Raw genomic sequence first — 19422 nt, forward strand, 5'->3', positions numbered from 1 at the left:
CAACATTTTCAGGATTATATCATGTGTTGAAAATACCATGATAAAATCATGATATTTTCCAAATATTGCCGACATTGTTACTATGCTCTTGATCACTATTTCAGGTTGTGGGAGTTTAGTCATTATCTCCCATGGGAAGGACTGTACAGATCTACACTGGTATGAAACGGGTCTGAATCTAAATAAGCAAATACCAAACTCCATTTCCAAAAGAATCACACGCTAGATGTATCGGTACAGAATGAGATCAACGGGTGGGATCTGAACTTGGACCAGAAATACTTTACCTGGTCCAAGACTGGTTTGAGAGAGGCCTTTTGATTGCCGCCTAAACTGACTATGAGCTAATCGATTAGCCTCCTAAGGAGAGAGAGAGAGAGAGAGAGAGAGAGTTTTTAGTGTATGTCTCTACATTTCATAATTAAGCAAATGCATAATAATTATATGCAACTGTAAACATAGGTAAATGGACAGCCTCCCTCTTAATGAAAGAACTGCTATCGCCCATACAATCACACTTTGATTAATTGTTCAATCATGTCATGTGGCTTTCATGCTAATCTGGATACCCAATAAAACTGTAAAATTTTTGAATAGTAAGTGATGTGAAAATCTGTCATGTTTTCAGAAAAAACCTATCCCTTGTATTTAAAAACAACTAACAAAAAATGCTATCATGTTTATCCTCTTAACAACATACTTATGATAATTCCCTTTTTTCTGAACATCGACTTAATGATCATATATTCCTTCTTTAAACCAACTACATAAAGACAATAAATTTCTTCATAAAAAACATTAGATTTTAATTGTAACTATAAATTATGACAAATGTTAAAAAAATAAACTAAATAAGCAAGACTCAAAAATATAACTATGAATTACTAAACTAGCAAAAAATTCTAAATAATTACCCAAAATTGAGAAAGCTCCAGATTGAACTTTGTCATAAATCATGAAGACCAGAAATACCAACCCGGTCCAAGATTGGTTTGTGAGAAGCCTTTGGATTGCAGCCTAAGCTGACATTTTGAGCTAATCGATTAGCATCCTAGGGAAGTTTAAACATTAAATCAGATTCCAGGGGGATTGCCAACCCTTGCTAAGAAAACTGTTAATATATTGTGTAATAGAAGGAGAAACTTAAGGAATCACTCAATACAATTGCCTTTTAAAAAAAGAAAGTCCCCTATTTGTAGACGAAGATGGTAGATATTTTTTTATGATAAAAGATGGTAGATATATTTGTTCTGCCTTATGTGGAAAAGTATGTAAAATAATTATATAAAAAAGAATGGTTTCTACCTTCTAGCGTATATTTAGTCCCATATCGATGAGGGAGTCAGATGTCGGGCAGTGAGGAGACTATAAAATGAGGCCGATGCCATTGGTACAATTCATACCTTTCTTGGCCTTTTAGCTAAGACCATGGTCATCTTTGTAATCCAGAAAATAAAATGTGTATGAGAATTATGCAAACCACTGCCTCTCGTTTGCACTTTGCCTAATATGAAGGTGAACGTTTGATTGCCTCTCCCAGATTTTTACCATAAACCAGAGATTTGAGATCCTCAAATGGTCCCAGCTGGAGACATTTTAACTACGTCTCAGCAACTGCCATAAATCAAACAGCTCAGAACATTACATCTTTCTTCTTGTTGCAACCATTATACAAGAAAGAAAACAACCTAAGCTTGAAAGAGACGATCTTTCAGTTCAATTGATGAACAACTGCAACAAACAAAAAGCTCCCATCAGCCCCAACCACTCGTTAAAAGACCCCAAATACATGGCCTCTACAGGAATTCTTCTCTTACGCTTTCTTCTCCACCATTCTCTTCATCTCATTCCCAACAATCTTGGCCCTCACCAAACTCCCCACCGTCCTAAACGCCAGCTTCAAGTGTTCCACCGGGTTGGCTGGAGCAATGGTCTTATACAGATAGCTCTGGAACGTCACTCTCTGCACATACTCATCCCCACACAGCTCCACCAACGCCTCCCTCCCAGCATTGCTGCCGTAGAAGAACCTTTGCAAGATATCCAGGAACCTAAAAGTGGGGTAATACAAATTGTCCCACTCTTTGAGATACAGAGTCTTCAAAACCTTCTCGTCTATCATCTTCCTACCGTTCTCAGACCCCTTCACAATGTCTTGCCCGCACATCCTGCTGGATCAAAATTCAGATCACATTGTTTCACAATCAACATCATGACATAAATCATGATATACAACAACATGAAAATCATGATTAACAATCGATCAAAACAAGAATAGGGAGCAAGCATATCGATTTTTGCATAATACAAAAATTCAAACAACAGTACATGAACAACCAGATGCATATAACACAATAAAAATAATGAAAACATGTCAATTTTGTATAACAGGCTAAGGCGTACGAAAGTACTCTCCTTAGAGAAGATTCGCCCCCACATACAGTGCAAACAGGGTCTGGCGTCCTTCCCCTAAGATACAATAGTCTCGATGATCAAGATCGGTGCACTCCGACAGATCATCCTTCGAAGACAACCTCTCTGAACCGCTATTGCAGAAAGCCCCTTCAGGGAAAACGCAGAGAGAGAGAGAGCAAGAGCAACAGGGAGAGAGAAAACGCAGAGCCTTTCTTCCTCAGAAATTTGTGCGTCTAGCATATGCGTAACCCTAGCCCTAACCACGTTTTTATAACCCACAAACGGTTACAAAAAATGTGAAAAGGATCCGTTACGAAATTCGAGGAGTCGAGACCCGTTAAAAGACACGAACTACGAGGAGTTGTGACCCGTTATCATTTCTCATAACCCATTAATGAATCCAAATAATCACAGAAACTTTAGGCAAAAATGTATTTTGGTCTTGATTGGATATGGCTCTAAAGAGCCAATTACCTAAACCCGAACTCGAGCCCGGCACGGCACGGCGGGCGGGCGCACGCACATGCATGTATGTGTGGTAGTCATCATACCCTCTTATTCTTAGGAACAAGTGTAAGAGTTAACATGTAGGTTATAAAGCCCACAACAAACTCAAACCTCTTTAATATGAGACTATTCCACATCATCAAGTGCAACCTTTTCCAAAAAGAAAAAGCGCTCACATTTTCTTCATTTGAATTCTCTCTCACCTTCTCTTCTTACACCCAACATTCCCCCACAAATTCAAAGAATGAAAACGGGAGGAAACAAAGATGTAAGATGGGATAATCTGCAGCAGGACATATCATGCTTTCAGTAATGGTACCTTCGGTTTGAACCACTACCTCAGTTGACTAACTTTACCCCCACAGGACCGAAGTGAACTGAAGTCTTGAACTTGAACCTTTGGTGTATGAGTGTTCATTAACAACAACATGATAAAGGTTCTGGTTGTAATCTTTAGGGGCAACGCGTTAAAGGTCATGTGCCTGAATCTTGTTTCATGAGTGACTTTAAGAATAACCCAATTTCTTAAACTGTGGCCACACAGTCACACTCACATAGGTGGGCTTCTTCAGAGATGCACTACTAACATCTCGCCTATAAGGCTTTGAACCCATTCAGAATTTTAACTCTTTCTTAATTAGCAACTACAACACCTTTCCAGAGTAAACAAGAGAATAGACACATATACATAGTATCCCATAAATAAGGTGTTATCCAGTTCGCCCTACAACTTGTTATTACCACATTGAACCTACTTTGTGAAATCTCCACTCAGATAGGTTGGGTTGCTACTGTAGATGGACTACTGATGGGTTTCAGTCCCATCCCCTCTCTGGATTTTAGGACTAATGACTTATCTAGTCCTTTCGTTAATGAATCAGTTGTGTTTTCTTTGAATCCAACATAGTCTACAACAACCACTAATTGAGACACCAGTTCTCTTACAGATTTTATTCTGACTTGGATGTGTCTTCTCTGCTTTTGATTATATTTTGTGCTTCTGATTTTTGCAATTGTGACCATATTATCACAATACATAGATATAGCAGGAATTAGTTTGCTCATTAAAAGAAGTTTTTCAAGAAGTCTCTTTAACCATTCAGCTTCTAATCCTGTGATATCTAAAGAATAGAGCTCAACCTCAAAAGTAGACCATGACAAGATGGTCGGCTTTACTGATCTTCAGGCGACTGCACCGCCACCCAAGATAAATATATACCCTGTTACGCCATAACTCCTAGAGTTCATGGCTATTCAGCTCGCATCACTATATCCCTCAAGAACGACAAAGAATCTCTTGTAATGCAAACTCAAGGAAATAGTTTCTTTCAGGTACCTAAGTACTCTGTCTAATGCCTTCTAATGAGTGTGATTTAGACAACTTGTGTATCTACTTAATTTTATCACGGAAAATGAAATATCCGATCTTGTGCAATTTGCAAGATACATCAAACTTCCAATAATCTAAGAATACCTTAATTGAGACACAAGGACACCAATCGTATTCTTATGAAGAGAAATAGAAGGGTCATATGGAGTTGCTACAGATCTTCCTTGGTTATAGCAGAATTTCTTAAGTACTTTCTCAATAAAGTGAGATTGAGAAATGGTCATCCCCTCAGCTGAACGAGTCAGCTTTAAGCCTAAGATCACATTTGCAATACCTATATCCTTCATATCAAATTTACTACTAAGAAATGATTTTGTCTCATTCACAATTCCCATATTGGAATCAAATAATAGAATATCATCTATATACAGGAATAAAATAATACAACCATCACTTTTGACTTTGCAATAAACACACTTATCAGATTCATTGACAACAAAGTCAAATGATAAAATAACATTATCAAACTTCTCATGTCATTGTTTATGGGCTTGTTTTAGTCCATATAATGACTTAACAAGTCTACAAACTTTGTTTTCATTACCAGAAGCCGCATAACCCTCAGGTTGATCCATATAGATCTCTTCTTAAAGATCGCCATGCAAAAAAGTGATCTTCATGTCCATTTGATGGACCGAGAGATCATAAATGGAAGTCAGTGCAATAAGCACCGTAATTGTGATCATCCGGGTAACCGGAGAATAGGTGTCAAAGTAATCTATTCGCTCCTTTTGTTTGAACCCCTTGGCAACCAATATTGCCTTATACTTGTCAATGGATCCATCTGGTTTCAACTTCATCTTAAAGATCCATTTGCACCCACTAGTGGAACTACCACGAGGGAGGTCAACCAGTTCCCAAGTGTCATTAGAGACAATGTAGTTCATTTCACTCTTTATGGCTTCTTTTCAATGCCTTGCTTCAGGTGAAGCCATAGCATCTCGAAAAGTAGAAGGATCATCCTCGATAAGGTAAGTGATAAAGTCACTTCCCAAATCCTTGGTAATACGTACTCTCTTGCTCCTTCTAGGTTCAGCCACTTCCTCGGACTCAATGGGTCTAGGATGAGAACAAGATGGTTCAACCCCCACATCTGTCATCCTTTTCATATGTTCGGGAATGAAACCAAAAGTTGAAGGTATATCTAAAGAAGACATATCTTGAGATACACCAACTTTCATGGGAAATACATCCTCAAAGAATGTAGCTTCTCGAAGCTCAACAATAGAGTTTACATCTATGTCAGATATCTCAGACTTAATTACTAAGAACTTGTAGGCATAGTTGTTCTCTACATAACCCAAAAAAGACAGCATCTACGATTTTAGGATCCAACTTCTTCCTGTTGTGCTTTGGGACAAGTACATTTGCAAGACACCCCTACACTTTAAGGTATTTTAAGCTAGATTTCCTATTTCTCTAGAGTTCAAAAGGGCTACTGTCCTAATGCTTCTGAAAAACTCTTCAAAATATGGCAAGTTGCATTAAGAAAGGAACATTCTTTTAAGCTTTCTACCAGTTTGTGTTTCTGCTTCATTCTTAAAAATAAGGAACTTATCAAAAGCTTCATATTTTGATTTTAGCAGATACAGATAACAATATTTAGTGATATCATCTATAAAAGTGATAAAATACTTTTTATGATTTATGGTTAACACTCCATTAAATTCACAGATATCTGTGTGCACCAGATCCAATATTTCAAAATCTCTAACAATCATATGGAATGGTTTCCTACATTGTTTTGCTTGCACATAAATTTCATATTTTTTAGTTTTATCAATGGAATGCTCAGGAATCATTTTCAAGTTCATCATGCGTTTCACATAATTGAAATTCATATGACCTAATCTATTATGCCATAAATCAGATAATTCTATGTTATATGCAACATTAGACAATGAATCAAAATAAACATCATTTTCTAATTTATCACTACAAATATGTTCAACACGAAGTTTAAACAAACCATCATCTAAATACCCCTTGTCAATAAAGGTTCCAGAATGTAAAATAACAACTTTATTACATTTAAAGTTAAATTCATAACCCTCTCTAACTAGACATGAACCACTTAGAATGTTCCTTCTAACTACAGGCACATGGTCCACTCTGTGTAAAAATAGAACTCGTCCTGAAGGAAACTTCAGATCTACGCGTCCAATCCCTAACACATTTGCAAGCGTTGAATTGCCCATAGTCACGGATCTGCCTGCAACAGCCTGGTATGAGACAAAGACAGACTTATCAGCACAAACGTGCACATTAGCCCCAATGTAAACCAGCCACTCAGTTGACTTATAAACGTGATAGATTTGCGGGTTAACAGAGACATACCCAGTACTGGTCTCAATGACCTCAGTCACCATATTGACTTGAGGCGTTCTATCTGTGGTCCCATGAGCTTTGGCTTTCTTGGAAGGACATTCCCTAGCCCAGTGCCCAACCTGTCCACAGTTCCAGCACGGTTTGTTCTTTGCCTTTTCCTGAATTTTGGCCTTAGGTTTAAATTGGTTTTTCATTGCAGATTTCAGTTTTTGTCATTTGCTCTTAAAAGATCTGGTCATCATGTTCACCTTAAGTTGTTCAGTTGACATCACAACCTATTTCTGACTTTTATGCTCTTCTTCAATGACAATGGCTACCATAAGATCATCGAGAGAGATTTTCTCTCTACGGTGCTTGAGAGACATACCAAAGTCTACCAAAGACTTAGGAAATTTCTCCACGATGGTCATTACTTGAAACTTCTCAGGAAGTTTCATATAAGCCTCAGCCAAACTGTGGAGCATCAACAGAAACTCGTGTGCCTGCTCAGTGACCGACTTGCCCTCTACCATCTGATATTTCAGAAACTTGGCGACCGAGTACTTCTCAAGACCTTGGTTCGGTATTGTACTTTTTGTCAAGTTGGTCCCATAGGGCTTTAGCACTGATAGATGAAGAGCAATATACATCAAACAACGTGTTAGACAAAGCCAACAGAATGCAACCACGACATATACTATAACCTCAGCTCTAACCACATTTTTATAACCCACGAACGGTTACAAAAAACGTGGAAAGGATCCGTTACGGAATCCGAAGAGTCAAGACCCGTTAATGGACACGAACTACGAGGAGTTGTGACCCATTATCATTTCTCATAACCCATTAATGAATCCAAATAATCACAGAAACTTTGGGCAAAAATGTACTTTAGTCTTGATTGGATATGGCTCTAAAGGGCCAAGAACCCGGCCTGGCCCGGCATGGTGGGTGCGCGCGTGCGTAGTAGTCATCCCACCCTCTTATTTTTAAGAACAAGTGTAAGAGTTTACATGTAGGTTATAAAGCCCGCAACAAACTCAAACCTCTTCAATATGAGACTATTCCACGTCATGAAGTCCAACCTTTTCCAAAAAGAAAAAGAGCCCATGCTTTCTTCATTTAAATTCTCTCTCACCTCCTCTTCTTACACCCAACACATCCAGACTCGGCTGCAAAGTAGATACCCTCACCGGAGCACTTGGTCACGTACCCGGCCGCGTCCCCCACCAAAGCCACCCTCCCCACGACTCGCCTGGGCCGGGGGTGCTCGGGGATGGGGTGGGCCTCGACCTTTATCACCTTCCCTCCCTCGATCTTGGGCGCCACCCTCTGCCTGATCCCGCTCTGAAACCTCTTGATCTCGGGCTTGGCCACCATGGTGCCCGTGCCCACTGCAACATGGTCGCATTTTGGGAAGACCCACCCGTAGAAATCAGGCAAGACGTTGTCGCCCACATACATCTCGGCGAGGCTCTCGTAGTATGCCATCTTCTCTTCCGGTGGCTTCATCCGTTCCTGGGAATTGCAGTGGGAATGGTAGTCAGATCAAGCTATTGAGTCTCATAGGTAAACAAACCAAGCTCACGCACACGCTTACCTGGAAAGCGATGGCGTAGGAATAGTCGCCGACGAAGATCGACTTGGCGATGCGGCTGTTGGCACCGTCGGTACCCACCACGGCGTCGACCTCGAGCGTGGACTGCGTTCCGCGGGAAGACTCTCCGACGAAGGCAGTGTAGTGGAGGAGGTAGGGTTCGTGGGCCTTTTTGGGGGTGTCGAGCTCGAGGAGGAGGCTGTGGATGAGAAGTGGGCCCTTTGACGGAGGAAGGCGTCGAGCCGCTCGCGCCGGACCATGCCGATGAACTCGTGGGGTTGGAGGGTCTTGCCGAAGTCGATGGTGAGGTTGGAGGGGGAGATGATGAGCATTCGGGTCACCCACCGGTCGATGATGTCGAGTGGAATCCCGAACTCATCGATCATGCACAGCGGGATGGCGCCGCCGCAGGGCTTGGGGTTAGATGGGGTGCGCTCCAGGAGGTACGTCTTGATGCCACCGGACGCGAGCGCCTCGGCCGTCGATGCCCCCACGGGGCCTCCACCTACTACAGCTACGCGTAGGGGACGAGTTAGGGTTTTGGAAGAGGCGGTGATGTTGGGGACAGGGGAGGTCGATTCAATGGTTGTGGGTAGGGACTTTGGATTTGTTGTGGGCCGGTCGAAGAGGGGAATGTCGGTGAATGTAGTACAGTATTGTTGGAGATCGGTGTTGGGGAGAGAGAGGGAGATGGGTCACTGCTGCTGCTGCTCTTTGGGCACTGGTCAGTGAAGCAGAGGCAAGGGGTAAGTGAGTGGGTGCGTACTCGCCTAGCCGGTAGTGGCTCCCTGACACAGTGGGGGCCTTTCACTTTGATTCTGTGACCGTCTGGTTCGTCTCGGATTTGTCGTGTCACCAGGGACACCACCACCACCACCAAAATGGCGTGTCCCATTGACAGATTTTCAGCAATTTTTATAGCAAAGAGATGATATTCTTTGTAGAATTTCAAAACTAAAATGAGATGATATTTGGTCATATCGACCTGATGTCCTGTAGTAGAAACTATTTTTTTCTTTTTACACTATACACAGTTTATTAGTTCTAACTTCTAACCATGTTTGGCATCACGCCATTACGACCTACATGCAGGTTTTTCAACAAACTCATGTGCATTAAAAAATGAATCTACGAGGCCAAATTGAATTAGATAAAGCACGCAAACTTCATTTTTGCGGCTACATATATTGACATTGTCCCAATCCAAAGATCTCCTTTTTCCAATATATCACACTTTATAAGGGAGAAATTCTTGAGAGTGAAATTTGCGACTATGGTTGATATTGCATGTTCTTAGGCCGATCTGTTTTTCGGAAGTGACTCCCAATCTCTAGGGGCACGGAATAAAGGGTTGGTGGGTTCCTGGGGAGGACAATTGTTTTTGTCTGTCTCGGTAGCACGTGGGCAAGGTAGCGAACGAGACAAAGAACTTCACTTAAAAAAGCGATGAGAAGCCAGAAGAAATTCTTGTGGAGCAATACTGAGCTGCAAATAGTTATTTTGACTAATCAACCCGTCTAGAGCTCGCAAGAGTTCTATGATTAGAGGCATCAGGGGTGCCCCTAGTCCTGGACATATTCTCAAACATTAAATAGGTAGGATGGCACAAGTGCTTTGTTGAGCCGCATTGCAGAATCAAGAGCTCCAAGTGAGCCAAGCAGAACTGGCGATGCAAGATGGATCTCACAAAAGGTGGTGGTCAATTAAGACAACAGGACAATGGTCAATGGAAGTCAAAATCCTAACAACTTACCTGCAGAATCAACTAGCCTAAAAAATAGATGGCGCTTAAGCGCGTGACCCACACCTGGCCATCAAGGCGATTGCAGGCGTTGATGAGTAGGAGGGCACGATAGTCATTGCGAAACCCAGGCCATGAGGCTGGACGGAACAGCCATCTGTGCGTGGTAGTAGCAAATATTCAAATGAGAACCCCATCGTCGATCGTGTCCTCTGGTTGACACCACCTACATACATGTAGGCTTTGAAAGTGTGATGTTGGTGACACTCACAAGTCCCCTATCAGAGGGGCGATGCCCTTGTAGGCAAGTTTATTGAATTATTCAATAAAAATTACGCAAAAAAATTTGGGGACAAATGAGCTCGCGGAACCGTAAAAAAAACTTCAGCCCACAACCCACGGTCGGCCCGCGGGTTGGATATATACATATATGAGTCACTAAAATATAAAAACTAATGTGTTAAGTGTGATTTTCATAGATTTTTTGTTTTTTTCTCTTAAATCTAACTGTTGATTGATTTGATAAGAACCTGCTCTTGAATTATCCCATTTTGATGCATACATAAGAAATTTTTTTAAAGCTTTAAAATCAATAGCTCATAATCTTCATAGCATTGAAAAATCACATTTTTTCATAGAAAATCCAGTGGTCGATTCATAGCAAATAGGGATGGCGGTGGACTTGGGGAAAATGCGCCCCCTCCCCCAGTTTGAACCGGAGATGAAGGGCATGAAACGGGGATGAAAGTTAAAATCAATCCTCTTGTAGGGATGGACTTACGCTTTCCCCCCGTTCCCGTCCCAAAAATTTTTTTAAAGCTTTAAAATCAATAGCTCATAATCTTCATAGCATTGAAAAATCACATTTTTTCATAGAAAATCCAGTGGTCGATTCATAGCAAATAGGGATGGCGGTGGACTTGGGGAAAATGCGCCCCCTCCCCCAGTTTGAACCGGAGATGAAGGGCATGAAACGGGGATGAAAGTTAAAATCAATCCTCTTGTAGGGATGGACTTACGCTTTCCCCCCGTTCCCGTCCCAATCCCCGCCTTGCCCCATCTCCAATCCTTCTAAGGGATGACAATAGACCAAGGGAAAACGGAGCCCCGCCCCCCACCTCACCCCCGTTTGGACTGGGGATGGAGGACATGAAACTGGGGTTGAAGGTTAAAATCCATCCCCCCTGCCGGGATGGAGATTCTGATTTTGATATGGGACAGGAGTGAAGACCTTGTCCCCTGCCCCGGTGCCATCCCTTCTATGCCAAGGGCATCTGCGAAAAAAAGTGTTAAAAAATGCTGATATTTCAACTTCTCATATTCTAGTGTATATACTTAAATATTGTTTTTAAAGTTATAAAATGGGTCGGCCCGCAGGTGGAGTTTATAGGCCCAAGCCCGGCCTGCCTCTATAACACACGGATCCGAATTTCTAGTCGTCCCCCTATTAAAAAAGAGAGGGCACCTTCGTAAGTTCAACCCTCAGGGAGGTTCCCAGCGTGCAACGTGTAACGAGTTCTCGCACCCCAAAATTCGCCCGCATCTCCCGGCTGGACCGCGCGACGATTTCCGGCTGATTCATTCAGCGATATCGGCCGGATTTCGGCATCCTGATGGACGGGAAACAGGTGGAGCCCTTGGCGCTGGTGCCGTTGACGAGCAGCGGCCGGCCTATCCTGCAACCCGGCGAGGTCGAGTGCTCCACGCTCGACTCCGTCGACATCGAGTCTCAGGAGATCCCCAATTTCCCGACGCTGCGATCCGGCGTGCTCATTCTCACCACGATGAGGCTCCTCTGGATCAGAGAGAGCCCACCGAGCCCGTCGGGCTCCGCGATCCCTCTCTCGGCCGTGGTTCATGTCTACCAGCCGAAGAAGTCGATCAAGAAGATCTTCAGTAGCCCTAGGCTCGGGATCCAGGTTAGTATCTCCGGAGACGGGAGGATCGACCAGAAGGGAAGGAGATTGGTGGTGATCTTGCTGGTTGTGAGGGGAAAGATGGATGTTGATGCGTTCTTCGCCCGGTTTTGGGAGGTTCTGAGGTCTAGGGCTTGGGAAACCGAAGCAAGCACGAGCGAGAGTGAGGGCTCAGGATCATTCGGAAGGGCATCCGCTGGCTCGGTCGGAAGCCGATCGTCGATGGTCGGCGTCTCGGGGATTCTTCGGAAGGAACAGGAGCAGTGGGAGAGCACGGACCGCAGTTTGCAGGAAGCGTTTCACGATCTGAATGCACTCATGGTAATAAAATTGTTTCTTTTTTTTATTTTATATATGTTTGGTTTTTAACCCTTGTTCATTGTGGTGTTTTCTTGTGGATTGGTGTTGGATGTCTTTGTCGTGTTTGCATAATTCTTTGATGAAATTTAGGGATATTTGAACGAATAAAATCCTGATTTTGTTCATGAACCTTTTTTTTTTTTTTTTTGGGGGGGGGGGGGGGGGGGGATATTGCATGCAATTGTGACTTGTAGAATGAAATGCTGAAGCGTGCTAATGACCCACCAACACGTGGGAGTCCCACCTATATGGAACTTCGTAAATGAAAGAATGAATTTTGTCCCTGTAGAAATAAAAATGACAAGGGATTGCTACTTCATAAATGTTACAAAAGTACACTGATGATGTATTTCACAAAAATAAAGTGAGAAGGTAATCGATGCTTTATATTGAATACTTCAGACTTTATTGCTGTTAAATTAACCTGATTTTTAGGTAGATAATACTTATAAAATCTGGCTTTTATAAATTCTATAGGTTATTATGATATCCTAACCTACCGTGTGTTCCAATAATTGGATTTATGATACAGTTCATGGATTTTTTTTTTCTGAATTACAAGCGATGGTGGTAGTAACTTGGTTGCTGGTTGTGCATATCTCGCCTTTTGACTGTGTAAAAGAATGTGATTAATGGGAGCTGTTTCTTTTGCTAAAATGCACACTGCTGTGCATGCAGAGTAAAGCTAAAGAGATGGTTATGCTGGCCGAGAAGATGAGAATAAAGCTTTTATCTGGCTCGTCTGTTAATACCAATGCAGCAGCTGAAGAAGAAATGGGATCAAATCAGGACGTGCAGGATTGGCTATTGAGTGTTGGAATTATATCACCTGTTACAAAAGAAACAGCCGGTGCTCTGTATCATCAACAACTATCCCGTCAGGTTATTTCTCTCATGTCCCTTCTAGAGATTGTATGTAAGTCAAAGGATTGCCGTCTTTCTGAGATGTAGAAACGTGGATGATGCGATCCTGTATCTTATTGTTGTTTAGCTTCAGAATATGTTATCAGATTATTCTATAAGGCATTGAACTGAAGTTTTTTGCTAGGTTATCTGGACTAGGTTACGTGTATAAGTGTTAAACACAGGAGTCGCATTGGGCCTCTTGAAGCTTAAAATGCTAGCTATAGGCACATGACTGTAAAAATTACAAAGTGGTTTAACTTTAAATTGTGAATGGGATGGATGTCAAACTAGTAACCTGATAAATGAGAGACTAAAAGAGAATGAAATACCTGACTGTTCATATATAAGCATGAATATATACTATCAACACTAACTTGTAAAGTTGTCTATACTCTGTAGATTTTGCAAAAATTCTAAAAACATCGACCACATACACTTTGATCCTGAAAAAAGTAAAAAAATTACTGCTAAAACTAAAAAGTGTTCATAGATGTCTGTAAATGTGGGACACCTGTATTGAGTGTCCACGAGTATTGAGGACACTTGAATTATTAACTGAATGTAAAACTGACCAAAAGAGTTTAAGCATCACCAAGTCTCAGAGATGTGCACATCTGGCTGGTAGGATCATTGAGTTAACATGTTTTTTGCAAACTTTAGGATCCATTTGAAAGCCAACATCATAAAAAGCTGCCTGCTCAGCTATGCCCATGGTCGACACAGTTAAATGCAACTAGGCTGGAAAGTTATTGATATCTTTGCTTGATAGCTTTTCGGATCTCAATAATGACTTTGCCTTTTAGCAGGTAGTAGAATCAATAGTCGAGGGGCTTGACTTTGCACCTGCATGGTTGTCCTGAACCAAGTTGTAGTTTTTCAACATTATTGGAGTAATTGGAGGTGAATAGAAGGTTAATAAAATCCTATAAATATCATTGAGGTAAATACGAACGATAAAGAAGGAAGTTCAGTTTCTAAGTGAGTTACATATTTTTCAAGACTAGGATCCAGTAGCATGAAATGCCAATAGAGCTTTTTTGACTCAAACTTCCTATGGAAGTTTTTTTGGATAACATAAAAGAAGTATATATATAGGGCATTCGTCCTTTGAAAATTCTGTAAAATGTGGATCATAAGTTGCTTTTTTGTTGTCCTTCTTTGGCTGTTGGCTATCATTGAAGTGATTAAACTGAATCATATGAGCAGGGTGAGTAACATGAACAAGCCTGACAGCAGGGTACAAATTGGCGAAATGAGTTGTAAAATAATTAAAGAAAAAGAACAGAAGCAAGAGTTCAAACGATAAAAAAGAAAGGAGAAGAATAGACAAAGAAACTTTAAGTAAAACCCTTCAGAAATAAACATGATGAAAAGTCCATCTAACAAAATATGTAGAAGCATATGTAAGGAAAGAATTCTAACTTGGTTAATTTGTGCTTTGTCAATTCCTTCTTAAGAATATACAGGTGTCATCACCATCATTACATTAGCAATTTACTATGTTACCTTCCAGCAAGAACTGTTTCCTTTTCTGTTTTGTAAAATTCACTATTTAAACAAAACATACTAGACTTTTCTGTTGTCATGTTCTTAAAAAAAGGTCAATTAAGTCTTCATGAAACTAATTATGGGATCTATATGATTATCTTACAATCACATGTTCTTTTTATTCACCTATAGCTCCATATGTTTTTTTTATCTAGCTGGAACTCCTTTGTCATGTTACTTGCTTGGTCTTTATTGATTTCTTCTTCTACCCCACTGCACCCCCAAAACTTGTTGATTCTATTCAATAAGTGTAGCTTGCTTTAAATTAGGTTCAGTATGTCATCCAGATTCAATTTTAATTTCTGTCCTTCAGTTGGCAGACTTTGTCAAAGTACCTTTGGAGAGATCAGGAGGAATGATTGCATTGATAGATGCATATTGTCTCTTTAATCGTGCCAGAGGAACAGGTATTTGTTTGTTACCACCGGTTTGTCTTGGGTTTCTTTTCACTTTTCTAATGAATCATTCCTTGACAGAGTTGATATCCCCGGAAGATATGTTACAAGCCTGTGCTCTTTGGGAGAAATATGATGTGTATGCACAACAGAACTTTCACTTCTGTTCAGGTTTCAATGCTGCCATTTTTTCAAGTGATTCTCGAAGAAAAGGAAAAATGAAAAAGAATTTCATATTTGTTTCCAGTTCATATCTGTATTTACCGAAATGCAATATGCTTTTGACTTTTCTTGCCTTATGTTGTTTCCTGTCTGCAGTCCTGTAATGCTCAGAAAATTCGACAGTGGAGTCAAGGTCATACAGAACAAGACACACCGTGACGAGGAGGTATTGTCAGGGCCTCAGGGGTAGCTTTTGAGTATTCTAGTCAAGGTTTCCAGTGTTTGTATAAACATCATTTTTTGGCTTACAAGTTATCATTATCTTTTTACTTGGGTTAAATTGTTAGATATTTGATCCTTTTTTTATTTTTAAGAAGTTGGTTATGGTTTATTGCATCCTATTGCTTGCTTGCAATTTGAAGATATAGCGTGCAGTTAATATTTTGGTCAATCTTGTGATTGCTTTTGATTCCTGAAAAGTTTGCAACTTATTGAGTTTGACTATGATGTATACATAATTTACTAACTTTAAAGATGATTCAAGTGGTGGGTATTAATGTTTTGGTGCTTTTCTATTGTATCTTAGGAGGACATATATATATATATATATATATATATGGTTCTAAAGTTTGTGGCTTTTTTCAGTCACCTGGATCGTTAAAGGTAATTTCTTGGTGAGGGTTTTTCTCAGAAATATTTTCAAAAAGTGATTTTTCTCTAGAAAATCTTGGAAGATTTAAAAATCGGAAAAATATAAATATAATAAGAAAGATAGGAAAATAATAGGTTTTCTATTATTTTTCTTGCAAAAATATAAAGAAACAAGTTTTAAAATTTTTGAAATACAAATGAAAAAAAAAACTGAACCTAAAATATATAAAAATAAGATTTTTTAAATATCACAAATTGTCGTGACAATATCACAATATTATTGGCCTAGATGAAAATGGTGACAATATCGAGATATTGGTGGCAGTGGTTTTTTTGGATCTTTTCTCTTTGTTGACTTTTCTCTAACTGTTGCAAGATTGTGTCCTGCTTAGGTTTTTGCCAGAATTGAATACCTTGTGATAAAACCTGATGCCCTCCGGTTGGGGATAAGTCCAAGCGATGCTGCACGAACTTTAGGTATTGCACCTGCTCTGGCAAAGGAACATCTTCTTGCCGCTGAAAGCAGAGGTGTGTGAGTTATTCCTGATTCTCATACCTGTTGTTTGTGTTTATATGTGCTATGGGTTATTGATCAGTGTCTTTTATTTTGAAGGTCTCCTATGCCGAGATGTCAGCCATGAGGGTCTTCGCTTTTATGTTAATCTGTTCAAAGAGATACATGTAAATGATCAAATGTAAGTTGTCCATCTTGCACATTGCTTTCAGTTGTTGAGGTGTTGCTGTGTGGTGAGCATTCCATTCTACCAAGAATCATGGTTTTGTTTCATTTTTGTTTTCTTATCCAACGTATGATTTTGGTGTTCAAATAGTACCTAAAACACTTACTGTGTCTTGCTTCAGTTAGCCTGGTCAGAGCTTGCTATGATGTGCTTCTTTTTGGGGTTTACTCCCACTGCTTGCATAGTATTTTTAAATTTCCATAATGTTTTCAAGAATTTAAAAATGCTTCAACTTCAATTTAATTTAATGCCTCCATCTGAATATGCACGATGATAAAGTTTGAATCTTTGAAACAATGGAATTGTCGAATTTGAACACAAAGATTGCTACAATTGTTGTCCACAATATATAAGCTGCTGATGCTCCTAACACAGCCGACGATCAGGACTTTCCTAGAAATAAATGTTGCATGAAGAAACAGAAAGCACTATTTTATTCTTTTGAAAACGTACCATAGCTGAACATGCTCGTTAGGATGCATGAATAGTATGGTCATCCATTGATGATATCTTGATGTAGTTAATCAGTACGTGGCTTGAGGGTTGTCTAAAACAAGAACGTTGTTTTAAAAGTTTTGATATCATGGAAATAATCGTGAACTTTGGATGCATGGCCTTGGGCAAAAAGAGAGAACTTTAGATGGATGAGTTTTGTTGAACTTACCTATGTTTACAATTTACAATTGGTTGGTGCTGATGGCTCTTTCACAGCAAAAGTTATTGATCTATCACTCCAACTAGATGATGGATTTTAACTAGAAATCGTTTGTCTTTTTATAAAAAAAATTAGCACCGTCTTCATATTATTATCTTTAATAAGGTGGACTGCTTGTTCCTAATATCTTGGTGACTTCCTCAACAAATAAGAGGCTTCTGCATAAGAACAGTACTTGACAATTATATAAGTGTGAAATCTATAGTAATAATTATATATGATGCACATAACTTTGATGTAGAAATGGAACCTTAGCCATTATATTAGGCCACTAATTACGTTTTCTTACGGTTGCCTTCAAACTTTTCAAGTGGAAACCAGGGATGAAGTTGCACAATTTTGAGAAAAAATACTAAAAAAGTACTTGATTATTGAGAATTTAAGATATTTGTGCAATTTGTTCTGATGAAAATGATTTTGCAGGGAGAGAAACACGAGGATGTTAGATGCATGGGTTTCTGCTACTTCAACCGTTCGTTGAGATAATTCTTGCAGCTTATTTTTGAATTCCAAATTTTTGGTGTTGGTTGGGGTATGGAGACAACTCACCACAACAAAGAGGGAAATGAAAGAGTTGGATTTGGAGTGGCAGACAGTGCACGGTCTGACTCTTGCCTCTATCTGTGTTATGGCATAATAATTCTCCCCATAATGAACTGTGAATCGTGTAAATTTTGTTAATGTTTTCAAGATACTAGCGAAAGTAGTTTTAACATTTCAAAGGTTTTTGCTCCATAACCAAAACCTTTTTCTGTTTTATTGTCCTGTCTTGTGAGATTTGCTTCCTCCTTTGTTTCTGTAGAGGGATTCGGCCTACCATCTGCATTGAGGTGATTCATGTCCCTGTTACCATGCCTTTGAAAGTCAGATCTCCTCTGATCATAAGTCTCTCTCTCTCTCTCTCTCTCTCTCTCTCTCTCTCTCTCTCTCTCTCACATTGATGGAACATGGAAGCCAGTTCAATGCTTCATTAAGATGTGCTTCCCACTTCAACCATTTAAGAAATGCATGGTGGAGATCTGAAATGTGGTTGTGCCTTGTCTCAAATCATGGTCTATAGGCTGGTTGTTGGCCTGCATCTTTTATTTCGACAGAGAATGCTGGGGTTAGGCAGACCCCTACCTATTTATTGAAAGAAAACTGATTACATTAACATCTACAATGCGGGAGTCCAATCTGGGCTCATATCCGACCATTGCCTGTTGGTTTCTGAAAAAGCAACTCTCATCAGAAACTGGGCCAAGCCATTCAACTCCCTGTGTACGAATTTAACCATAACTCGCTGGAAGCAAAGCAATCTAGAGACAAGGGTCCCTAACCCCAGATGGTTGAACCTCTTCCTTCCAAGCGTCTATTTATGAGACTCACCTGGTTCTTTCTTGATGTTTCAATTACCATGCACTGATCTGTTGGGACATCTTCCAGGACCTTTAACCACAGCAACCAATCTCTGACTTGAATTGGAGAGGGATCAATTCACCAGCCTGCCTTGATGAAACGTCCCTGATGATCCCTTGAGGTATACCATGCCTGCCATTAGTCCCTATTAATGCTGAAAAAAATTAGCTTGAGCCAATGGATTGGAGGAGGGTTCCATCTTCCTGAATTGCTCTATTTGCATACAATATGATGATCTACATTATGACATCCGAAGGACGTGTTCTCTAACTGCAGCCATGCATGTTCTATGGATTTGAGATTCATTGAATATTTTGTTATCAAAGATGATGGAGTTACGTATGCTCCATAGCTTCCAAACCGCTACTTGGACGGTAACCAGCCATGCCTTGTTTAAGGGTTTGAATTTGAAACCTCACCCCACCGCTCTAAGGATGATGCCACCGAACCTCGTGGGTATTCCTACCTCCCGAACTGATGACAGATTATTCTCCATAATCGTTGCGTTACCCTGCATTGCACGAATACATGATCATCCGTTTCCTCCTCTTGACCACAGAAACAACATTGGTCTGCATCTTGTTCAAAAGCAATGGAGCCATGTGTTGGAAATATCTCACAAAACTAAAAATTTGTTTTCTCAAGAATAATCCAAAGAAAATATTGCATTGAAC

The 19422-nt window shown here is 40.2% G+C and overlaps 1 protein-coding gene and 1 pseudogene across 1 annotated transcript; one reads left to right on the forward strand and one right to left on the reverse strand.

Moving 5' to 3' along the window:
- Positions 1-1813: 1813 nt before the first annotated feature.
- LOC149836400 (geranylgeranyl diphosphate reductase, chloroplastic-like) lies at positions 1814-11539 on the reverse strand (annotated as a pseudogene).
- Positions 11442-18072, forward strand: LOC149836401 (EAP30/Vps36 family protein). Its single transcript, XM_090005309.1, has 8 exons — positions 11442-12194; positions 12912-13115; positions 15001-15094; positions 15164-15221; positions 15401-15470; positions 16288-16423; positions 16509-16590; positions 17774-18072. The coding sequence occupies exons 1-8, from the start codon at positions 11571-11573 to the stop codon at positions 17829-17831; spliced, it is 1326 nt and encodes a 441-aa protein (XP_089861435.1). The 5' UTR covers positions 11442-11570; the 3' UTR covers positions 17832-18072.
- The last annotated feature ends 1350 nt before the right edge of the window (positions 18073-19422 follow it).

Source organism: Nuphar pumila, chromosome 5 (genome assembly GCF_984573655.1).
Source record: "Nuphar pumila chromosome 5, dmNupPumi1.hap1.1, whole genome shotgun sequence".
Classification (NCBI taxonomy): domain Eukaryota; kingdom Viridiplantae; phylum Streptophyta; class Magnoliopsida; order Nymphaeales; family Nymphaeaceae; genus Nuphar; species Nuphar pumila.